The 20,068-nt window shown below is 35.5% G+C and overlaps 2 protein-coding genes across 4 annotated transcripts in view; one reads left to right on the forward strand and one right to left on the reverse strand.

Moving 5' to 3' along the window:
- fbxl17 (F-box and leucine-rich repeat protein 17) overlaps nucleotides 1-14,798 on the reverse strand; it is a 239,580-nt gene extending 224,782 nt beyond the window's left edge. Inside the window, exons 1-5 of one of the 2 annotated variants that reach the window (XM_084086669.1) lie at nucleotides 14,656-14,798; nucleotides 11,675-12,364; nucleotides 9,269-9,391; nucleotides 7,502-7,759; nucleotides 5,102-5,233 (exon numbers count right to left, since the gene is read on the reverse strand). In XM_084086669.1, the coding sequence (XP_083942795.1) occupies nucleotides 5,102-5,233; nucleotides 7,502-7,759; nucleotides 9,269-9,391; nucleotides 11,675-12,334 (1,173 nt within the window). In that variant the 5' untranslated portion in view covers nucleotides 12,335-12,364; nucleotides 14,656-14,798. Of the gene's footprint in view, nucleotides 1-5,101; nucleotides 5,234-7,501; nucleotides 7,760-9,268; nucleotides 9,392-11,674; nucleotides 12,365-14,650 lie in introns of both variants that reach the window. The other variant, XM_084086670.1, reaches the window with a different exon arrangement.
- Nucleotides 14,799-16,168: 1,370 nt separating this feature from the next.
- Nucleotides 16,169-19,636, forward strand: prxl2c (peroxiredoxin like 2C). Of its 2 annotated transcripts, none has more exons than XM_084086710.1 (6): nucleotides 16,169-16,391; nucleotides 16,490-16,558; nucleotides 17,008-17,061; nucleotides 17,327-17,432; nucleotides 18,946-19,080; nucleotides 19,158-19,636. In XM_084086710.1, exons 1-6 carry the CDS (start codon nucleotides 16,170-16,172, stop codon nucleotides 19,283-19,285), a joined length of 714 nt encoding a protein of 237 aa, XP_083942836.1. In that variant the 5' UTR covers nucleotide 16,169; the 3' UTR covers nucleotides 19,286-19,636. The 2 variants fall into 2 exon arrangements, with proteins under 2 accessions (XP_083942836.1, XP_083942837.1); XM_084086711.1 differs by having other exon boundaries at nucleotides 18,946-19,056; nucleotides 19,158-19,432.
- The last annotated feature ends 432 nt before the right edge of the window (nucleotides 19,637-20,068 follow it).

The following is a 20,068-nucleotide window of genomic DNA, read 5'->3' on the forward strand; positions in this document are numbered from 1 at the left end:
CGTATGTTACATGTACTTACCATAGTAATAACAGTAAATTATGCATAATTACATCCTCAACCAAACCCTAATCCTACCCTAACCCTATAGTAAGTACATGTAGTTCATTAATATTACTCAGTACTTAAATATATAATTACACTGCAACAATGACACCTTAAAATAAAGTGTAACCAAATTAACATTAATGATTCAACCAAATACTGATGGATAAAAAAAAAAAAAATTCCGTATTGAATAATATATCAGATGATTTTTATTTGACGTGCTCCTGGAAACTGAGTGTTTTTAAAGTCCCCCTGTAGGGAATCATTAATCGCAGTCGGGTCGTTAACAGCGCAGGCCATCTGCATAGACACTAATTGTAAGAAACCCAACGCAAATAGAGATTAAAAGGGGATCGAGATACAGTAGGAAACAGTAAACGTTGATGTGCTCCTGAAATCTGAGCGTAATAGTTCTTAAAGAAACAGTTCCCCTAAAAATGAAAAATTAATTATGTCATACAACGCAAAACATACGGATCCTGGCCTGAATATGATACGGGTTTGAAATATGATACGACATAAGGATGAGTAAATAAAGACAATGTTAAAGCCCCGCTGTAGCCCTTAAAACTCATCTTTGATCACCAAAATGACATATTTAAACGTTTTTTCCTTAAAATATCTTGAATGTAACTCGACACCTCATTTAGTATACACGGTTCTATGAATATGCAAATGAGCCCCGCCTCCACTCACTCACTGAGAGGCTGAAAAGAGAGAGACACGTTCTTTTACATTACACGAGAACGATCGGCTCTCTCAACGTTATGAACAAACGTTATCACGAAAACATTATGGAATTATTAAACATTCATGGAACTTTTTTAAATGTTACTACTTGTTTCAGAAAACACTTAAAAGTAACATTCCCAGAATGTTCGAAAAATGGAATGTTCCCATAAAGTCCCCCTGTAGTCAATCATTGAATCCCTTAAAACTCATCTTTGATATATCTTGACTGTAACTCGACACCCTTGCCTCATTTAGTATGCGTGGTTCTATGAATATGCAAATGAGCCCCGCCTCCACTCACTCACTCAGCTCAGAGATCCACTGGTTGACGATCACACGTTGATCTGATTGGTTACAAGGTAGTTTGTGACGTCAGAAACACCAGCGATTTCAAAGCGTGTTTTTGAGACTGTCTTTGGTTCACTGCAGTTTTAAGGAGAAAATACTCAGCAATGGAGTCGACTTATGAATTTACACATGGTTTGAATATAAGCGTATTAAAAACACCACATAAACACATAAACAACATTAAAAACTTGACCACATAGACTTTAAAGAAACAACACAAAACATAAGAAGCCTGAATATGATACGGGTTTGAAACGCCATGAGGACGTGAGTAAATAAAGACAATCTTAAACATTTCCAGAATTTCCAGCGATATTTAAAGAAAGAGGCCGAGGGAAAAGACAGAGACTGCACTGAAACTCTTTTTAATTATTCAATTATGTGTGCGAGGAGGAGCAGAACAGACCCATCTGCGGATCAGCCTATTCATCATTGATTGGGAGAGACAGACGCGGGATCGTTTTACTCCATTAGTGGGCCGGGGGGAGGAGGACGGGGCCGGCCCTCATTGTGAACGAGTCGCACAATTGTGCGATCTGTCACCGAAAACATTTGAGCCGTCAGGAGAGAGAGGATTCAGATGTCACGGGTAGACGGGCCGGTGCCTCGCTCCACCTGGAAAGAACATGGTTATGTTTCCTCACAGCCTGTGAAACAATACGCTGAACCGTATAATGAGGAAAACTAAGACTTAAAGGGGACATATCATGAAAATCTGACTTTTCCCGTGTTTAAGTGCTATAATCGAGTGCGTCTACCAACACGTGAAACGTGAAAAGTGAAAACCAGTAACTTTGTTTTGGTGAGCGTGTCAAAAAATGAGTCGATCAGATTTCGTTCTCCTTCTGACGTATGAAGAGGATCTTATTATAATATTACCGGCCCTTAATCTGCACGTTTACACACACCAGCCGACATTTGGTTTCACAAGCGACAACAGAGACCAGTTCTAACGCACTGATGAAGATCCAGCAAAGCCTGAAGCTGTTCTGTGGTTGAGCTCAGACGAGCACTGAACACTATTGACCAGAACATGTCACCGCTGTCTTATAAACACCTCAGGAACTGTGGACACTTGTGGAGAAGTTAAACATGATGATGAGATGATCAGTGTAACTCCACAACAACTACAGAAATGTCTCCACTAACATTCAGAAGCTCTTCCTGAGTCTCTCCGTAAGGCTGCACTCGCTCCTGGTGACTCTGGGATTCTGGATGAGGGAGATTGGCCTGTTCTGTTATTGCCGGAGTTCCTGAAGCTCGAGTAAAGACTCCGCCCTCTTCTGAACAGAGGCGGAGCTACAGCTCATTTGCATTTAAAGGGACACACACAAAAACGGCGTGTTTTTGCTCACACCAAGAAAAGGGGCAAATTTGACAAGCTATAATAAATCATCTGGTATTTTGAGCTGCAATTTCACAGACACATTCTGGAGACACCGTAGATTTATATCACATCTTGTGAAAGGGCATAATGTGTCACCTTTAATGTTTTTAGGTCAGCTAGAATCTCTGAACCAGTTCAATCGCGGTGTTTTCCAGGTGTAGGAAGGAATACTATTGGGTAATTCGGGAGTGGGCGGGATCTCGCAATCCGACACGGAGCGCATGTTTCAAAGCAGAATAACTGGCATTGCTTTTCGGAGAAACAAGCATGTGAATTTATAATATACAGACATATTTGCTTTAGTACAATAAATAAAAATTACATAGAGTCCCTTTAATTTGTTTTAAAATGATTTCTATATGTTTATATTAAACAAAAGATAACTGGAGTATGTTTTATAAGAAAATACCATTTAAAATTTCATGTTTAATTGCCATTTCTTGTGAAATTTACTAGCATTTTTGGACTGAATTATTTTTCAATGAAATGACACTGAATTAAACATGAAATTCTGAAATAGTATTTTTTTGTACATACTTTTGTTTTATTTACAAGTTTGATTAATAACTATTTAAAAATTGTAAACAATTTAAACCAAACATCTATGAAACGACTGGGATGAAATTAATATTCCGCATGTTATGCAAGTGAAAACGGTTTTAAAGCAAATCCTGCATTAAATATGAAGTATATTAACCTGGATTTCATATCCCAGTTATATCATTTATGTCTAAAATCACATCTCTTCACACAAGACAAAGAGCAACATGAAATCACAATGACTATATTCACTTTCTTATTTCGTATTCAGACACGTTATTATGAGGAAAAACAACGTTTGCCTTCATAATCTTTCATCTAAATGTAGTAACTTGCAGCTCAATATAACATTCACCATGTCGAATTCCCTGCCAATAATCTCACATCTGGAAAAGCATGATAAGAAATCTGACGACAGTGTTAGAAATACTGTTATTATTAGGTATTTAGAGTCAGTTTGTTCATTTACAAAGAGTAAAGCGATTAAAAACACCCTTCATCTGACTGAAATGATGAGCTCAAACTATCCGATACTATTGCAGCCTTTTGCATGTAAAGTAAAAGTAAATTTAACTTTTATAAAGCACTTCACACAAAACACACAGTGAGTCTCTCATTGGAGGAGCAACACTGACATCTAGTGGCCGCACACAGACCTTCAGTTCTGCATTACAAACAATCAATGAAAATAATAATTCAACATCTTTAAATCAAGAATTGCAATAATTTACTACGGTTTATGCATTAAAACAAGAAAAATCAATTTGCCACTGTGTGGTTAACACACACACACACACACACACAAATAACCAAGAAATAGTCTTTGAAAACAAGTATTTTTCTCTCAATTTTGCTCCGAGCAAATTGATCTTACTTTAAGTGTGTTTAGATAATTTCCCAGGAAAACATGACCGTATCGAGCGGTTTACTAATTAAGATTGCAGATTTGTTGAATATGATGAATATAATCAAGGCAGACTAAACGATCCGAGATTGACTGGATAATAACAGTCCTTATTCACAGACAATGATTCAGACAGCGCGATCAACACATAAATACTGCTGAACACAAGAAGAGCCACAGACGTGCAGAAGTGACGACAGGAGAGAACAGAGAGAGAGAGAAGACGTGTGTGAAAACACTCAAGTACGTCTGCTTTTGTCAGAAGCACTGGCTTATGGGTAAAAAAACAAAACACTGGACTCGAACCTCTCGTCTTGTGTCTGGCACCTCAGAGTATTTCAGCATGTGACCAATGCAACGCTATGAAGAGATGAGATGCAAACGTCCAATTAAACATTTATCAAATAAACTAAATCGCAAGGTTATCATGTTAAGTCTAGAAGATCAGACGCATTATTTAAAGTCCCCCTTGTGGTGAAAATCCAGCTTTTAATGTTGTTTATGTGTGTATGTGGTGTTTTTAACAAGTGGATCTCTGAGCTGAGTGAGTGAGTGAGTGGAGGCGGGGCTCATTTGCATATTCATAGAACCACCTATACTAAATGAGGCAAGGGTGTCGAGTTACAGTCAAGATATTTTAAGGCATGAAGAATTTTTTTTTTAAGGAAAAACATTTAAATAATGTAATTTTGGTGATCAAAGATGAGTTTTAAGGGATAAAATGACTACAGGGGGACTTTAAATTAATATTGCATGTGTATAATATAAATTATAGTGTTAAATTGATGTTCCTGACTGATTCCTTGAATCAGAATAAGTTCCTCTTGCAGCATCTCTTCTCTTCTCTGATGATGTGGGCGGGGCAACCTGTCACTCACATGAGATCAGCCAATAGCAAACCACAACCATCCAATCAGTTCCACACAGACAAAATCAAGCCCCGCCCACATTTGTTCTCGTTCCAGAAGCGTTTCACTCGATATACGACACAATAGGGAAAAGACCAGCGCAACTTCCATTTCATGGAGACTTTAAAGCACAATCTATTCTACACAAAGCCACTAGTCAACTTTTGATCCTCCGATCACTAATGCATTAAGAGTCCGGCGCTCTGAACATGTCATGTGACTCGACGGCACGTACCAGTTTGTTTTCTTGCATGTAGATTCTCTGGAGTTTGTTGCATCCCTGCGCCAGCGCCACCAGGCCGTCGTCACTGATGCTGTAGCACTGGCCGAAGTGGACGTCCTTCAGTTCTTTACAGTGTTCGCCCAGCTGCGCAAAACACACACACACACGTTCAGTTCACCCTTCAAATGTTCAATCCAGCCGTATGATTATATAGAAAATTAAAGGTGAAATATTTAGTTAGTTTACCTATGGAAGTAAAATAATGCCTAATGTATTTGAAACAAAAATGCTTGTTGAATTGCACTAACTGAAAAAAATATGCTTTGCATTAACCATGCTTGCATTTTAATGAAAATGTGTGTGAAATGTTTTGAGTTTAAACATTCGCAGCTTAAAATATACGACCATGTTGAATTTCAACCCATAAAAACACAAGCCCTAAAAATACAATGCATTAAAATGCAAGCACAGTTAATGCAATGCATATTTTTTTCAAATAGTGCAATTCAACAAAATTAGGCATTATTTTACTTCCATAAGTAAACAAACAAAATATTTCACTTTTTTTTCATCAAGTTTTATTTTAATTTATTCAAATTAATTTATGCGCATCTTGCCATTTTTTTTAATGCGATATGCTAAAATGTGTGTAAAAATAGGTAGATGGAAACAACATAGCAACTGATTAAAATAAATGCACATTTAATCAAACCAATCATTCTTTTTCTTCTCATTTGAATGCATGTTTTTTTATGCATTTTCATCCAGCGTTTTTTATGCAACATCCCAAATTTCGCATTCATTAGTCCAGTTATCCAATCACAGCCTCTGCTGAACAGCTGTGTGAGGGATTTATTCAGTAAATGTGTTTCCATCGTAGTTTATGCATGTTTTCCTATCAAAATAGAAATAGAAATTGATCCTCCTTAATTAAAGGTGCAGTGTGTAATTTTTAGCGGCATCTAGTGGTGAGGTTACGAACTGCAACCAGCGGTGGCCGACAGGAAGTGATGTCATCGTCTGAGACAGCAGAGAGACAGTGAGGTTTTTACTTTGAAACGTTGCGAGGACTTTCATACCGCAAAGCAAACACAACTATGGACATCTACAAAGAATTAAATTCCTCTTCTTTATCTTAATTATACACGTATACCTCCTTTCCGTTATGTCTTCTTTTCTTTTTTCCTTAATGTGTGAATCAACTGTTCTTTAATATATTTGATATGATATGAATGTCACCTTTAATGTTTCCTCATATCTCATGATGCTTTGGAATCATTTAGAACATTATATGTGAAACATTTGTATCTATTGTATTGTTACATGTATCATTCTCGAAAGAAAAAGAAAAAAGGAAGAAAAAAAAGAAAAAAAGAAGGAAAAAAAAGTTAAGCAATGAGGTTTCTTAACAAAGATAAAGAAATTGGGTTTACTTGATTATTCAGTAAAACGATATGTTATTGCTATCAAATAAAAAATTATTCTCCTCAATTGAATGCATGTTTTTTTTTTTAATGCATGTTCATCCGGTGTTTTTTTAATGCAACATCCCAAATTTCGCATTCATTAGTGCAGTTATCCAATCACAGCCTCTGCTGAACAGCTGTGTGAGGGATTTATTCAGTAAATGTGTTTCCATTGTAGTTTATGCATGTTCTCCTATCAAATAGAAATTGATCCTCCTCAATTAAAGGTGCAGTGTGTAGTTTTTAGCGGCATCTAGTGGTGAGGTTACGAATTGCAAATAAATAAACGAACGAATGAACGAACAAATTAAATTCCTCTTCTTTATCTTAATTATGCACGTGTTTTTTTATGCAACATCCCAAATTTTGCATTCAAATATGTGGAAGGAAACACAATCCGCTGGTTAGTCCAGTTATCCAATCACAGCCTCTGCTGAACAGCTGTGTGAGGGATTTATTCAGTAAATGTGTTTCCATTGTAGTTTATGCATGTTCTCCTATCAAATAGAAATTGATCCTCCTCAATTAAAGGTGCAGTGTGTAGTTTTTAGCGGCATCTAGTGGTGAGGTTACGTATTGCAAATAAATAAACGAACGAATGAACGAACAAATTAAATTCCTCTTCTTTATCTTAATTATGCACGTGTTTTTTTATGCAACATCCCAAATTTTGCATTCAAATATGTGGAAGGAAACACAATCCGCTGGTTAGTCCAGTTATCCAATCACAGCCTCTGCTGAACAGGTGTTTGAGGGATTTATTCAGTAAATGTGTTTCCATCGTAGTTTATGCATGTTTTCCTATCAAATAAAAAATTATCCACCTCAATTGAATGCATGTTTTTTTTAATGCAACATCCCAAATTTCTCATTCAAATATGTGTGTATGGAAACTTTCACATGCATCCATTAAATGAGCTGAAAGCGTGAGTGCGGTGCGTCTCACCAGTCTGAGCGCGTGGTCGGTGAGCTTGTCCTGGTTCCCGACGTGGACCTTCTGCAGGAGCGGGCAGTGAGCGGCTGCGGTGCACAGGGACACGTCGCTGAGCTGCTTACACCGGTACGCTGTGTACTTGATCAGACCGGGACAGTTCGACGCCAGAGAGCACACGCCGTGATCCTGAACGTTCCTGCAGTCGGAGATGTTGATCTCGGTGACGTTCTGTCTCCTGGACGCGATCTTCACCAGGAGATCGTCTTTCACCTGCAGTCAAAGTGGCATTTTAACAGTTTTCATGCATTATTTCAATTAAAACCACATATCAACACCCTAGCACACACGCAACACCTTAATATTGACATTTTTGCACCTACTATTTAAGTTTTGCACCTGTATGCACCGCTTACATACACGTTACCTACTTACAGTGCATAATTGGCATGAGAAAAAAAATATTTGTACAAATGCTTATGAGAAGTAATAAAATATGCATAAGAAAGGCTATTTGCTTTAGTTAGCTAGTTATTAGGGGATCTAATTGTAATTTTTCTAATAAAATGATTTGTTATAAAATGTGGTTTAAAATGTGTTTTTTTAAACAAATCCTGGTTTGTACGGCTGCAAAACATGGACAAAAATGTGTGATTATATAATCAATAGCTATGACATAATAATAACAATAATATAAAATGTATAAGTGTAATGTATAGTAATAATTCTAATATTTAAAGTAAAATAATAAACAGTGAAATTGTAATATTTCTTATTTTGTTTTTATTTAGCAATTTTATATTAATATGATAATATAATGTTAATAATTTTTATTATAAAAATGGCTAAATACAAATTAATTGATTAATTAATTAATTAATTAATAAATAAGAAATATTACTATTGTAAAATAAAACCATGTAAAATAATATCAATATGATAATATAATATAAATATTTTTTATTATACAAATTACTAAATAAAACTTAATATATAAATAAGAAATATTACTATTGCAAAATAAAACCTTGTAAAATAATATTAATATAATAAAATTAATCATGTTTATTATAAAAATTACAAAATAAAACTTAATATATAAATACGAAATATTACTATTGTAAAATAAAACCCTGTAAAATAAAAATTAGAGTTGTAAAATAAAATTATTATTTTTCTTAAATAGTCTTCTTAAATTTCTTCATAACATTTTAACATTAAAAAATGAAAGCATGGGGCACTTAAATCTTGATAATTCTATATATAAATCAGAAATATTACTATTGTAAAATAAAATCATGTAAAAAAAAAAAAAAATGAAAGCATGGGGCACTTAAAGCATCTCTTTTTTGATAATCACTTGTCAATTGAAATATAATAGTTATGCACACTAATAGATCTATTATTTAGTAATTTTATATTAATATTAATATGATAATATAATAATTTTTATTATAAAAATTGAAAAATAAAAATGTATTCATTTATATACAAATAAGAAATATTACTATTGTAAAATAAAACCCTGTAAAATAAAATAAAAAATGAACGTATGGGGCACTGAAATCTTGATAATTATATATATATATATATATATATATATATATATATATATATAATATTTTAAAATAAAACCCTGTAAATTAATTTTAAAATGAACGCATGGGGCACTTAAAGCTTCTCTTTTTTGATAATCACTTAATTGAAGTATAATAGTTATGCACACCTATAGATCTATAACTAACGCAGTTATGCACATAAACAGAAGATGACAACACAAACCTGCTGGAGGCCGCTGAGATCGATCTGCTTCCAGAACTGGAAGTCTAAGCAGAGATCGCGCCAGTATTTACACACCAGAGACGCGCCGAGACACCGCTCCTTCACCGACAGGTGAGAGAACACCTGAGGACACATCACACACACAGGGTTCAGCCGGTTCATCCGCTCAAAACAAGTGATGGAATCAAAATTACAGTGTCATATTCATCAAACAATATCAATCTGAGGATTTCATGCACAGCATTTGTCAATATTATGCTGCTCATTACTTCTCTACAATAATTGTTGTGTTTGCAAACATTTTTTGCATTAAAAGTTTGTTTAAATATGCAAATGAGGGATTATCTAATTAAATATGCACACATTTGCATGCATTTCCAGAACAGAAATCTGAACACTGGATAAAGCCGGATACTTTGTCAACATATTAAAGGTTTTTACTGAGGAGGTTTTGGATTTCTCTTTTCATCACTCCATAAATCAGAAAATACTGTCAACAGGTGAAAAAAAAAGTCATTTTCACCGTGTTTTAGGAATAAAATGTTCTGTAAATCTGGTGAATGTTATATGAACAAACCTTCAGGATATAGATATAAATAAAACTGTAAAGTTTTGTGTGTGTAAAGCTGATGAAGTGATTTCTGACTCGAACTCACTGCCTTTAAAGATTGAAATCTACAGTGCAATGAAATAAACACTTAAGATGTTTTCTTTCCACTCGTCTGAAAGGCAAAATAGAGCTAAAAACTAAACAGTGCATTAAAAACAATGTTTTTTAAACCTTTTTAACTCTTGAAAACCCTATAACACGTGTGGTGTTCCTGGTTTTAACTTTATTCTTAAATCAGTGAGGCCTACGATCAATCCGTTTCAAAAATAAATACAAAACCTGTCCTCATTTAAAGAAAACAAGTTGACAATAAGATTGGGATCCAATATTTGGTGATAAAATAGCATAACAAGAGATTTATAAGCTATTTTTTTGTAGGTCGGTCATTTTTGACCGGGAACACCACAAGTGTGACTTTATGCCATTTTGTACAAAATAAAAGCCATTTAAAAAAATAAAAAATTCCTGGTTAAACATTAGTGTGATTTTTTTCATATTTTATGTAAAATTGACAAAATGATCCACAAAAAAAGCTTTTTTCACTCAAAAACTGAGGTATGTAAGCTCAGATAAATAAGGCCTACGATCGATCAAGTCCAAAAAGTAATATAAAACGGGTCCTAATTGGAAGAAAACAAGTTGACAAAAAGATTGAATCCAATATTTGGTGATGATGTCGCATAATGAGAGATTTATAAGCAATTTTTTGTAGGCCGGTCATGCTTGACTGTGAACATCACAAGTGTGACTTTGTGCCATTTTGTACAAAATAAAAGCATTTCAAAAAAAAATTCCTGGTTAAACATTAAAGCACATTAGTGTGATAAACAGTGCAATTTTTTTCATATTTTATGTAAAATTGGCAAAATTATCTACAAATAAAGCTTTTTTCACTCAAAACCAGAGGTATGTAAGCTCAGATAAATCCAAAAAGAAATATATAACTTAAAAATATATAATATAAATAGAAAATTTGGATAGATGCACTTTTATCATGTCTAGACGCACTTTTGCACTTTTATGATGGCCAGATGCACTTTTATCATGTATAGATGCACTTTTGCACTTTTATGATGGCCAGATGCACTTTTATCATGTGTAGATGCACTTTTATCATGTATAGATGCACTTTTATGATGGCCAGATGCACTTTTATCATGGACAGATGCACTTTTATCATGTATAGATGCACTTTTATCATGGACAGATGCACTTTTATGATGGATAGATGCACTTTTATCATGGATAGATGCACTTTTATGATGGATAGATGCACTTTTATCATGGATAGATGCACTTTTATCATGTATAGATGCACTTTTATCATGTCTAGATGCACTTTTGCACTTTTATGATGGCCAGATGCACTTTTATCATGTGTAGATGCACTTTTATCATGTATAGATGCACTTTTATCATGTATAGATGCACTTTTATCATGGACAGATGCACTTTTATCATGGACAGATGCACTTTTATCATGGACAGATGCACTTTTATGATGGATAGATGCACTTTTATCATGGATAGATGCACTTTTATGATGGATAGATGCACTTTTATGATGATAGATGCACTTTTATGTTGGATAGATGCACTTTTATGATGATAGATGCACTTTTATGATGGATAGATGCACTTTTATCATGTATAGATGCACTTTTATGATGGATAGATGCACTTTTATCATGGATAGATGCATTTTTATGATGGATAGATGCACTTTTATGATGATAGATGCACTTTTATCATGGATAGATGCACTTTTATGATGATAGATGCACTTTTACACAGACCTTGAGCAGTATGGAGGAGGGCAGCTGGTTGACGTGTGACGTGTCTGTGTTCTCAGCGCTCTTTCCCTCCTCCAATCCCTCGTTCTGGGACAGCTGGCAGGAGCATGAGGACGAGGCGTCGGCGGCACCGCTAGCATCTGTACGCCACGCCACACCGGACCCGTCCGAAGGAGAAGAAGAAGAATTAGAAGACGACGGGCGGAGCAAACACTGGCTCTCGGGAGCCCCGGCGTCTCCTCGCTCCTCGTTCTCCATGGGCTCCTGGAAGGCACAGCGCGGCTGCTTGCGGGGCGAACACCGCTGCAGATCAGCACACTTGCGCTTGCACACCATTTCCGAATAGTCCACGCAGAAGAGCGCCGGGGGCCCGATTAGCTTGGCGGACAGCAGACCCCGACCCTGGCCTTCCCAGATGCCCAGCTCTCCCGGAGACAGGAGGAACGCGGCGCACTCCTCGGGCGAGTTCAGGGATACGTAGCGCTCGGCGAGTTTGGCCGCCTCGAAGGGCCAGTCGTCCTCGATGCTCGCGCTGGGGCCGTGGACGATGAAGCACAGCATGCAGGGCCCCTGAAGGAAGCAGTTCCTCCGCCGCTTCTTCTTGCGCAGCTTCCGTGTTTTCTTCTTCAGGCTGTAACCATTTTTGGAGAAAAGATGGCCCATATAGATGATGATGATTCACGTCGATCGACTCTAAATTCAAGAGAGAGAGAGAAAAATTACACGTCGATCGACTCTAAATTCAAGAATAGAGAAAAATTACACGGCGATCGACTCTAAATTCAAGAGAAAGAGAAAAATTACACGCCGATCAACTCTAAAATCAAGAATAGAGAAAAATTACACGGCGATCGACTCTAAATTCAAGAGAAAGAGAAAAATTACACGTCGATCGACTCTAAATTCAAGAGAAAGAGAGAAATTAACGCATGCAGAAAAGATGAGAACGTATACGAAGCACAAAAAATATTTTTTGTCTAAGTTTGTTTTCATTATGTTGTACTTATGATATTATGTTGTTAAATGTTTAATGTGTATCTGCCGTGTAATAGCCGGTGATGCTGATATGGCAATAAACTCAAAAATACTACTAAATCAATTATGAATTGAGTTAATTCAGCTGTAAAGAAGCTCTACAGAAGACTAAACAAATGAGTACAATTCTATAAAAGATTTTTTTAAATGTAGCCTACTTTTTTCATAACTGATGAACTTCACGCTGTTATTGACCTGCATTGAATCAACATTGTACTGAATAATGAATTGGATTTGCATTATTGAATCTGTTTATTGCTGTGAAGCTGCTTTGTAATAACGTTTATTTTGGCCATTTTTTCTGACTTTCATGATTCTTCTTTATTTTGCTAAAGCATATAATAACTATAAATGAGAATTGAACTCGCTTCATAATTGATGTAGTATTTGAGTTCAAGAGCAAGAGAGAAAAATGACTTGCATAAAGAGAAGTGCAAAAACCATTTATTATCTTCTGTAGAGCTTCTTTACAGCTGAATGAACTCAATTCATAATTGATTTAGTAGTATTTGAGTTTATTGTCATATCAGCATCACCGGCTATTACATGGCAGATACACATTAAACATTTAACAACGTAATATCATAAGTACAACATAATGAAAACAAACTTAGACAAAAAATAAATAAATAAAATAAGTACATGCACAAAATTAGTACAATTCTATAAAATATTTTTTTTAAGTACTTGTTTCATAATTGATTAACCTCATGCTGTTATTGAACTGCATTGAATCAACATTAAACTGAATAATGATACTATATAATTGAATTTCTCATATTTGATGACATTTTTTTTATGAAATTTTCATTATTGAATCTGTTTGCTGTGAAGCTGCTTTGAAATCAAATATAAAAAGCACTAAAAGTGACTCGACTCATTAAAATCAAGTCAAATGCCAGTGACTTGAAAAGTAAAAGATTTATTTTAGCCAGTTTTTTCTGACTTTCTTGGTTCTTCTGTATTTTGCAAAAGCATATAATAACTATAATGCGAGAGGACATGAATGACAGATTTGTCTCGTAATTATGACTAGATGTGAACAATGAATTATGAAATAACAGTGTTCATCGGTTTGATTGATCAGAAGCACTTGTCAACTTCTGACTCAATCAACCAATGGAGCGAGTTTGGGGCGTGGCTTATGTGTTTGAGCGACCAATAACAGACAGGAGGAGTGTTTGGGAAACATGTATGACAACAGTCATTTTTGCAGCTCAAATGACAGAAAAAATTGACAATTTCACTATTGCTTCCAATCTAGATCAGTGAAGCTTCCTCAGATTTCTGCCGTTCACATTTAGCTCAGAACTAGATAAGCACTGAAACCGAGATTTTAACTCGCTTACATGTAAACAAAGTCTTATCAAAGTAATGTTTGTGTCTGTTGCATTGGGGTTTAACGCCTTGATTGATTCTGACAGAACATGAAAATCCTTTCAAACTCATTTTTCAGATTTGCACTAACACAGAAACAAGGAAACACACACAGAAGTCACTGAATATCTTGCAGACACACAGATGAGGAAGAGGAAGGTCAATGCTTTATGTGTATGTCCATCTACTATTGTTTTATAAACACAATACCAAGATGATAATACCATTGGGTTTTTAACAAATGTAAATACCCTGAACATGGTAATCCATCTGTACTATGGTATATATATACATCAGTGTCATCTATACCATATCCAAGTACTTTTAGTATGGATAATGAGTATATAGACCAGTATATTTTTAGATATCTGGTATAATGTGTGTTATGTCTCAGCAGGGACCATATAAACATTCACAAATGAATGTCACTGTTTACACACGGCTGTGTGGAGCTGCTGACCGAGTGTTGTTGTGTTTCATTGAGTGATAGTGGCGGACGACGCCATTGAACTCCCTCATGAGAAAACAACCAAGACTGAATAACTGCCAGAATAAAACGCGCCAAACCTCACCAGCTCGCGCGACCCTCAGCACCTCCTTCCCGCGCTCTCATAATCCGCGCGAAACCGAAACAGAAGCGTAGCGAACGCACCGCAAACGCGCGCTTGCTGTGTCAACCTGCTAGACTGTTTTCAAAACACTTCCGGATTTCAAATAACAGAGGAAATCCCGCCCACAGCTCTAGATGAGAGTGGCTGTTCATTCGCCAGGCTGCCTGTCAGTCAGAAGCGGAGGGCCAATCATCATCCGTGCTTTAACGGGAACTCGTTTAATAATACAAATATAACACTTGCAAACTTACGAATGAACACTTGATGTAAATATTTGTACTGTAACAGGATGGATTCGATATCATGTTACTTTGTTGATAATAATAACGACATAAAAGCGGTCTGGACATCAGCAAACTCTAGCAAACAAGTTTTTATGAATGTTTCCCTATGAAAGTCCATTTCCGCCACATAAGGAAAAAAACATGCTCTGGTAAATAATAATTATGACATAAAAATATAAATTATGACATACTAAATTATAATTATGTGATAAAAAGTCAAAATTATTATGACATGCTATGTCGAAAATATGACATAAAACGTTGTAATTATGACATACTAATTTGAAATTAAAATCTAAAAGGGCATAATTATGAGATTAAAAAGTAATTATGAGAAATTATGACATTACAAGTCGTGTAACGTAATAATTTCGACTGTTAATGTCATAATTTCGACTTTTCTTCACTTGTTGTTAGGATTTAGGCTACTTAAGGATGCTTTTTATTTCCTTATGTGTCTTAACTGGGGTTAAGATTCATAAAATTCGCAGTTTTACATGTGAAAAGTCATCAACTAACTAAATATAAAGTCAGAATTGCATGATATAAATTTGCACTTGCGTGTTATAAAGGTAAAATTGTGACATTGATTCTTTTTTCTTTTCTTTTTTTTTTTGGTTGATTCTGTGATATAAAGTGATCAGTTTTTCCCTTAGAATTGGACTTTATAACTCGCAATTGCAAAGAAAAAAAGATAAGAAAAAAAGGTGTCAGATTTGCAAGATATAAACTCACAATTGCATGTTATAAGTCAGAGTTGTGAGAAAAAAAGTCAGAATTGAAAGATGTAAACTTAAATTTGTGAGATAAAAAGTTGCAATTATGCAAATGTTAAAAATTATAAAAAGTTGCAAATGTTTTATTCTGGTGGAAACAATCTATTCCGCTAAAATATTTGGAATGGGAATAATGAAGAGTGTTGAGGGTTACGTAACGCGAGTTACGTAATCAGATTGCTTTTCCAAGTGACTAAAGTAATGCATTACTTTTAAATTTACAAGAAAATATCTGTTGCATTTTGAAATTTTAATGTTTTTAATGAGTAAGGGAATTAGTTACTTTTTAGGGAGTAACACAATATTGTAATGCATTACATTTAAAAGTAACTTTCCCCAACTCTGAATCAGAAATAATGTCATAAATTAATGTATGTGGTACATTTGTACCATATTTGTACATGATCCAGCAGGAATGGGCGTGGCGAAGCAAACTTTCCTAAAAATGGCTCCCGTTTTCCCGATAACTCAACAGGATCAGATCGCTCGTGCTGGACATCAGGAGAACAGCACACGGGATCCACACGATCTCTGTGTCTCTGATGTCGACGAATGCTGGATTTATGATCGACACGGTGTGTGTAAAACCTTCAACAGTTTGCATGAACACAGCAAAGCGATCATCGTTTTCGTGCGGGTAAGAAAGGCATGACAGCTAGTGTGTGTGTGTGTGTGTGTGTGTGTTTATGCGGTGTGCAAATGTCATTCTGATTGTGCTTATCAAATATTTTGCAGAACTTCTTGTGCTACACATGCAAAGAATATGTGGAGGATTTGGGCAAAATACCTCAGGATATGTTGCAGGTGAGGAGAATTATTTGACGCTATTATCCAGCACTTCTGTTTTGTTTTTATCAAAATGTGTCAGTAATCATGTATTATTTGGTCAGGATATAGAATATTGCTGCATATGACGAAAAAAAGGGGAAAAAATTAACACTTTACAATGAGGTTCATTAACATGAACTAAGAATGAACAATACTTCTACAGCATTTATTAATCTTAGTTAATATTAATTTCAACATTTACTAATACGTTATTAAAATCAAAGGTTGTATTTGTTAACATTAGTTAATGCACTGTGAACTAACATGAACAAACATTGAACAGCTGTATTTTTATTAACTAACATTAACAAAGATTAATAGAGACTGTATTGTTCATGTTAGTTAATACATCAATGTTCACTAATGAACCTTATTGTAAAGTGTAACCGAAACAATGTATCTTTTCTCTCCTTCAACAAATGTAGGAATCGAATGTCAGACTGATAGTGATTGGACAGTCGTCGTATTCTCATATCGAGGTAGGATGTGTTTATTAATGTTAAGCTAAAAATATGAGAGACTTTTAGAAAATTCTGTTGTTGAAAGTAATTATAACATGCAACAGAGTGTCAAGTAGTTTTTGTGCACCTTTAATAGTCATCAAAACCAATGTATCAGTTTGATTCACAACACCCTCTTTCTAGCCTTGAGTACATTTTTAATTATTGTTTTAGTTTTTTGTAATGACACAAAATCATTACACTTTAAAACTGTGAAATATCCGTGAATCTCTTTATGTTGTAGGGGTTCTGCTCTCTGACGGGCTATCCTCATGAAATATATGTGGATCCAGAGAGACAGATTTATAAAAAACTTGGAATGAGAAGAGGAGAGACATACATGGAAACACGTAAGATCCACTGAAGCTTGATTTTAGAGCCATGTATTACATAAATGCATGCATTGGGACTAACATGTTTTTATACATAACATGCCTTTTTTTGCTCTCCTCTAATGCACATTTTGTACATTTCTCCTGCTTTCTATTAGATTAGCATGCCAAAGAATGATTGGTTTGATTAAATGTGCATTTACTGTATTTTAGTCAGTATGTTTCCATCTACCTATTTTTACACACATTTTTGGCATATCGCTGGATGGAAACAAGACGCGTGTAAATAAAAAAATAAAAAAAGTGCATAAAAAAACTTCTTGAGATGGAATATTGTTTCATCCGATAAGAAGACATGCGGATAAACTGCGATGGAAACACATTTACTGAATAAATCCATCAAAAAACTTCATGTGCGTCAGCTGTGATTGGATAACTGGACTAACCAGTGGACCAATGGCATCGCAGCATCTCAAATGCTGGGCTGCGTTCAGCCCCGACAAAACGTTGCACAACGTTTTTTAAACAGAAACGGTGATGCGTTGAACACACTGTTCTGATGACGCAAGAGTTGCAACTATGGCAGCTGAGAAGGCCATTCTTTGTGTTCTTTGTGAAGAATTTTCGGAGCCTGATGAAGTCGGTATAAATATGTGTTTAATACTACAAAATATGCCCGATGTTACAGTTACTGCACTTGCCGCCCAGAACAGAAGAGAACATCCCAATCGAGGGAAGGGATTGCTGAAACTGAAATGGAAGCACACATCTTACCTAATTCAGACTAAAACGCATCTATTTAGCCTCACATACTGACTTTATTTGTAGTTCATAGTGTTTTATACCCTGTATTTTCTTTCTCCTTTTTAGGAAAAGCACTTAATTACCATTGTTTATTTCTATACCAAATGTCATACACTTGCAATGAAGCTAAAAATATAAGCAACTACATCATTATGTTGATAACCTATATTTTTACAATAAAACAAACATGTCTTCTAATATCCTCAGTTGTTGTGTATACCGAGCTGCATCGAAGACATTTGTAAATTACTTTCCTTGAACCCATTGTGCGAGTTCACTTTAATACCGCGTGCTTTATATACACGTTGCTGCTGATTGGACTGCAGTTCTGACACACCCACCAAACAAGAGAAAACGTATCTCAAACCCCGTTGCACACCGGTGCACGCCGTTTCCAGGAAACATGACGTTCAACCCGGAAACCGTAGCAAAACGTTGCGCACCGTTTTGAACTTGAACGTGCCCCTGGTTTGGTGTTTCTGAAACGCCAGAGTCGAAGTGTGTGATCAGAATGATTTGGTTTGATTCCCTCCAGAAGCGTCTCACACGAGTGTGTTCCCGAACACCAGCATCTGAACGCAAGCGAACATGAAGTGGAAGTGATGATTTTGGGGATGGAAACGCTGCTTTATTCGCAAATGTTTTATGCATTATTATTTCAATTATGTGCATAGGTTAAATTCGCAAATTTGAATGGAAACATAGCTATCTTCATCTACATTTGCAGCTTCCAGCAGTCCACATGTGAAATCCAGTCTACTCATTGGCAGCCTGAGAAGTATGTGGCGCGCCATGACCAGCCCTGCTTTTGACTTTCAAGGAGATCCGTTGCAGCAAGGTGGAGCCCTTATTGTAGGCCCAGGTGACGAGTTTTCTAAATAAAATGCTGTTATTTCTGTATCTTCACCATATCTTAATATTTATTGTTTTATTTCACAGGTCCAGAGGTTCATTTTTCCCATTTTGACATGAATCGGTTCGACCACATGCCGATCAACTGGTTGCTTCAGTTAGCAGGGCTTCACACACTGGACTTCAGTGATCGCTCTAAAATCATTGATATCTAAAAAACAAAATCATGTTTTGCCATGATAGATCTGCACTCTATGCTTGTAGCTGTTATACTGCAACACTGGTCTCTGTTTGAACTATAATAGCTCAATATCGTTGTATATATAATATTGTTTTTTATATTATATTTATGTTGGATAGGAACAAGCCATTCCACTGCTGAGGACCATTGATTTTATCTCTGTCCTAAATTACAATTTGTTTTATATTATGTCTTGAATTTCAATAAATAAATAAATTATATATATGCATGCAAATAAAGCTTTATTTATATAGCACGTTTTAAAAGCAGTGTTTACAAAGTGCTTTAGAAGAGAAATTCGCAGAAAAAACACACACACATATAGAAATAAAATAATAAAATGAAATACAAAAAACATCAATAAAATATGCATGTGCACATTCACAGAAAATAAGAACATATGTCTTATTTAACTAACAGCTAAAATATAATGCATGGAAGAGTTTGAGATCCTCAGTTTGTGATTTACACTATAGCAACCCCTGGCTTTCCACCCCTACTGGAGTGAAGCAGATATACACCTATTCTTACACGGGTGTACTTTACACCAGTCCGCTGCAGTAATCCTGGTGTCTTTCCACTCAAGTCTGAGTGTGCATCCTCATCATCACTCACCTTTCCTCTCAATCTCTTCCACAAGTCAGCCCTTACCAAACACAATACTAAATTTTGGGGCGCCCCTATCTCCATGTTTGTATATATGTGTGCATGTATGTGTGCATGCATGTTTGTATTTATGTATGTATATATGTATGCA

This window comes from Abramis brama, assembly GCF_963993115.1.
Source record: "Abramis brama genome assembly, chromosome: 16".
NCBI classification, from domain to species: domain Eukaryota; kingdom Metazoa; phylum Chordata; class Actinopteri; order Cypriniformes; family Leuciscidae; genus Abramis; species Abramis brama.

Excerpts from the sequence above, each read along its gene's own strand:
- prxl2c (XM_084086710.1), top strand. The coding sequence starts at position 16,170 with ATGGGCGTGGCGAAGCAAACTTTCCTAAAAATGGCTCCCGTTTTCCCG. Across the intron at positions 16,559-17,007 it reads TACCTCAGGATATGTTGCAG|GAATCGAATGTCAGACTGAT; the intron begins GTGAGGAGAATT and ends CAACAAATGTAG. Across the intron at positions 17,433-18,945 it reads AGAGACATACATGGAAACAC|CTTCCAGCAGTCCACATGTG; the intron begins GTAAGATCCACT and ends CTACATTTGCAG.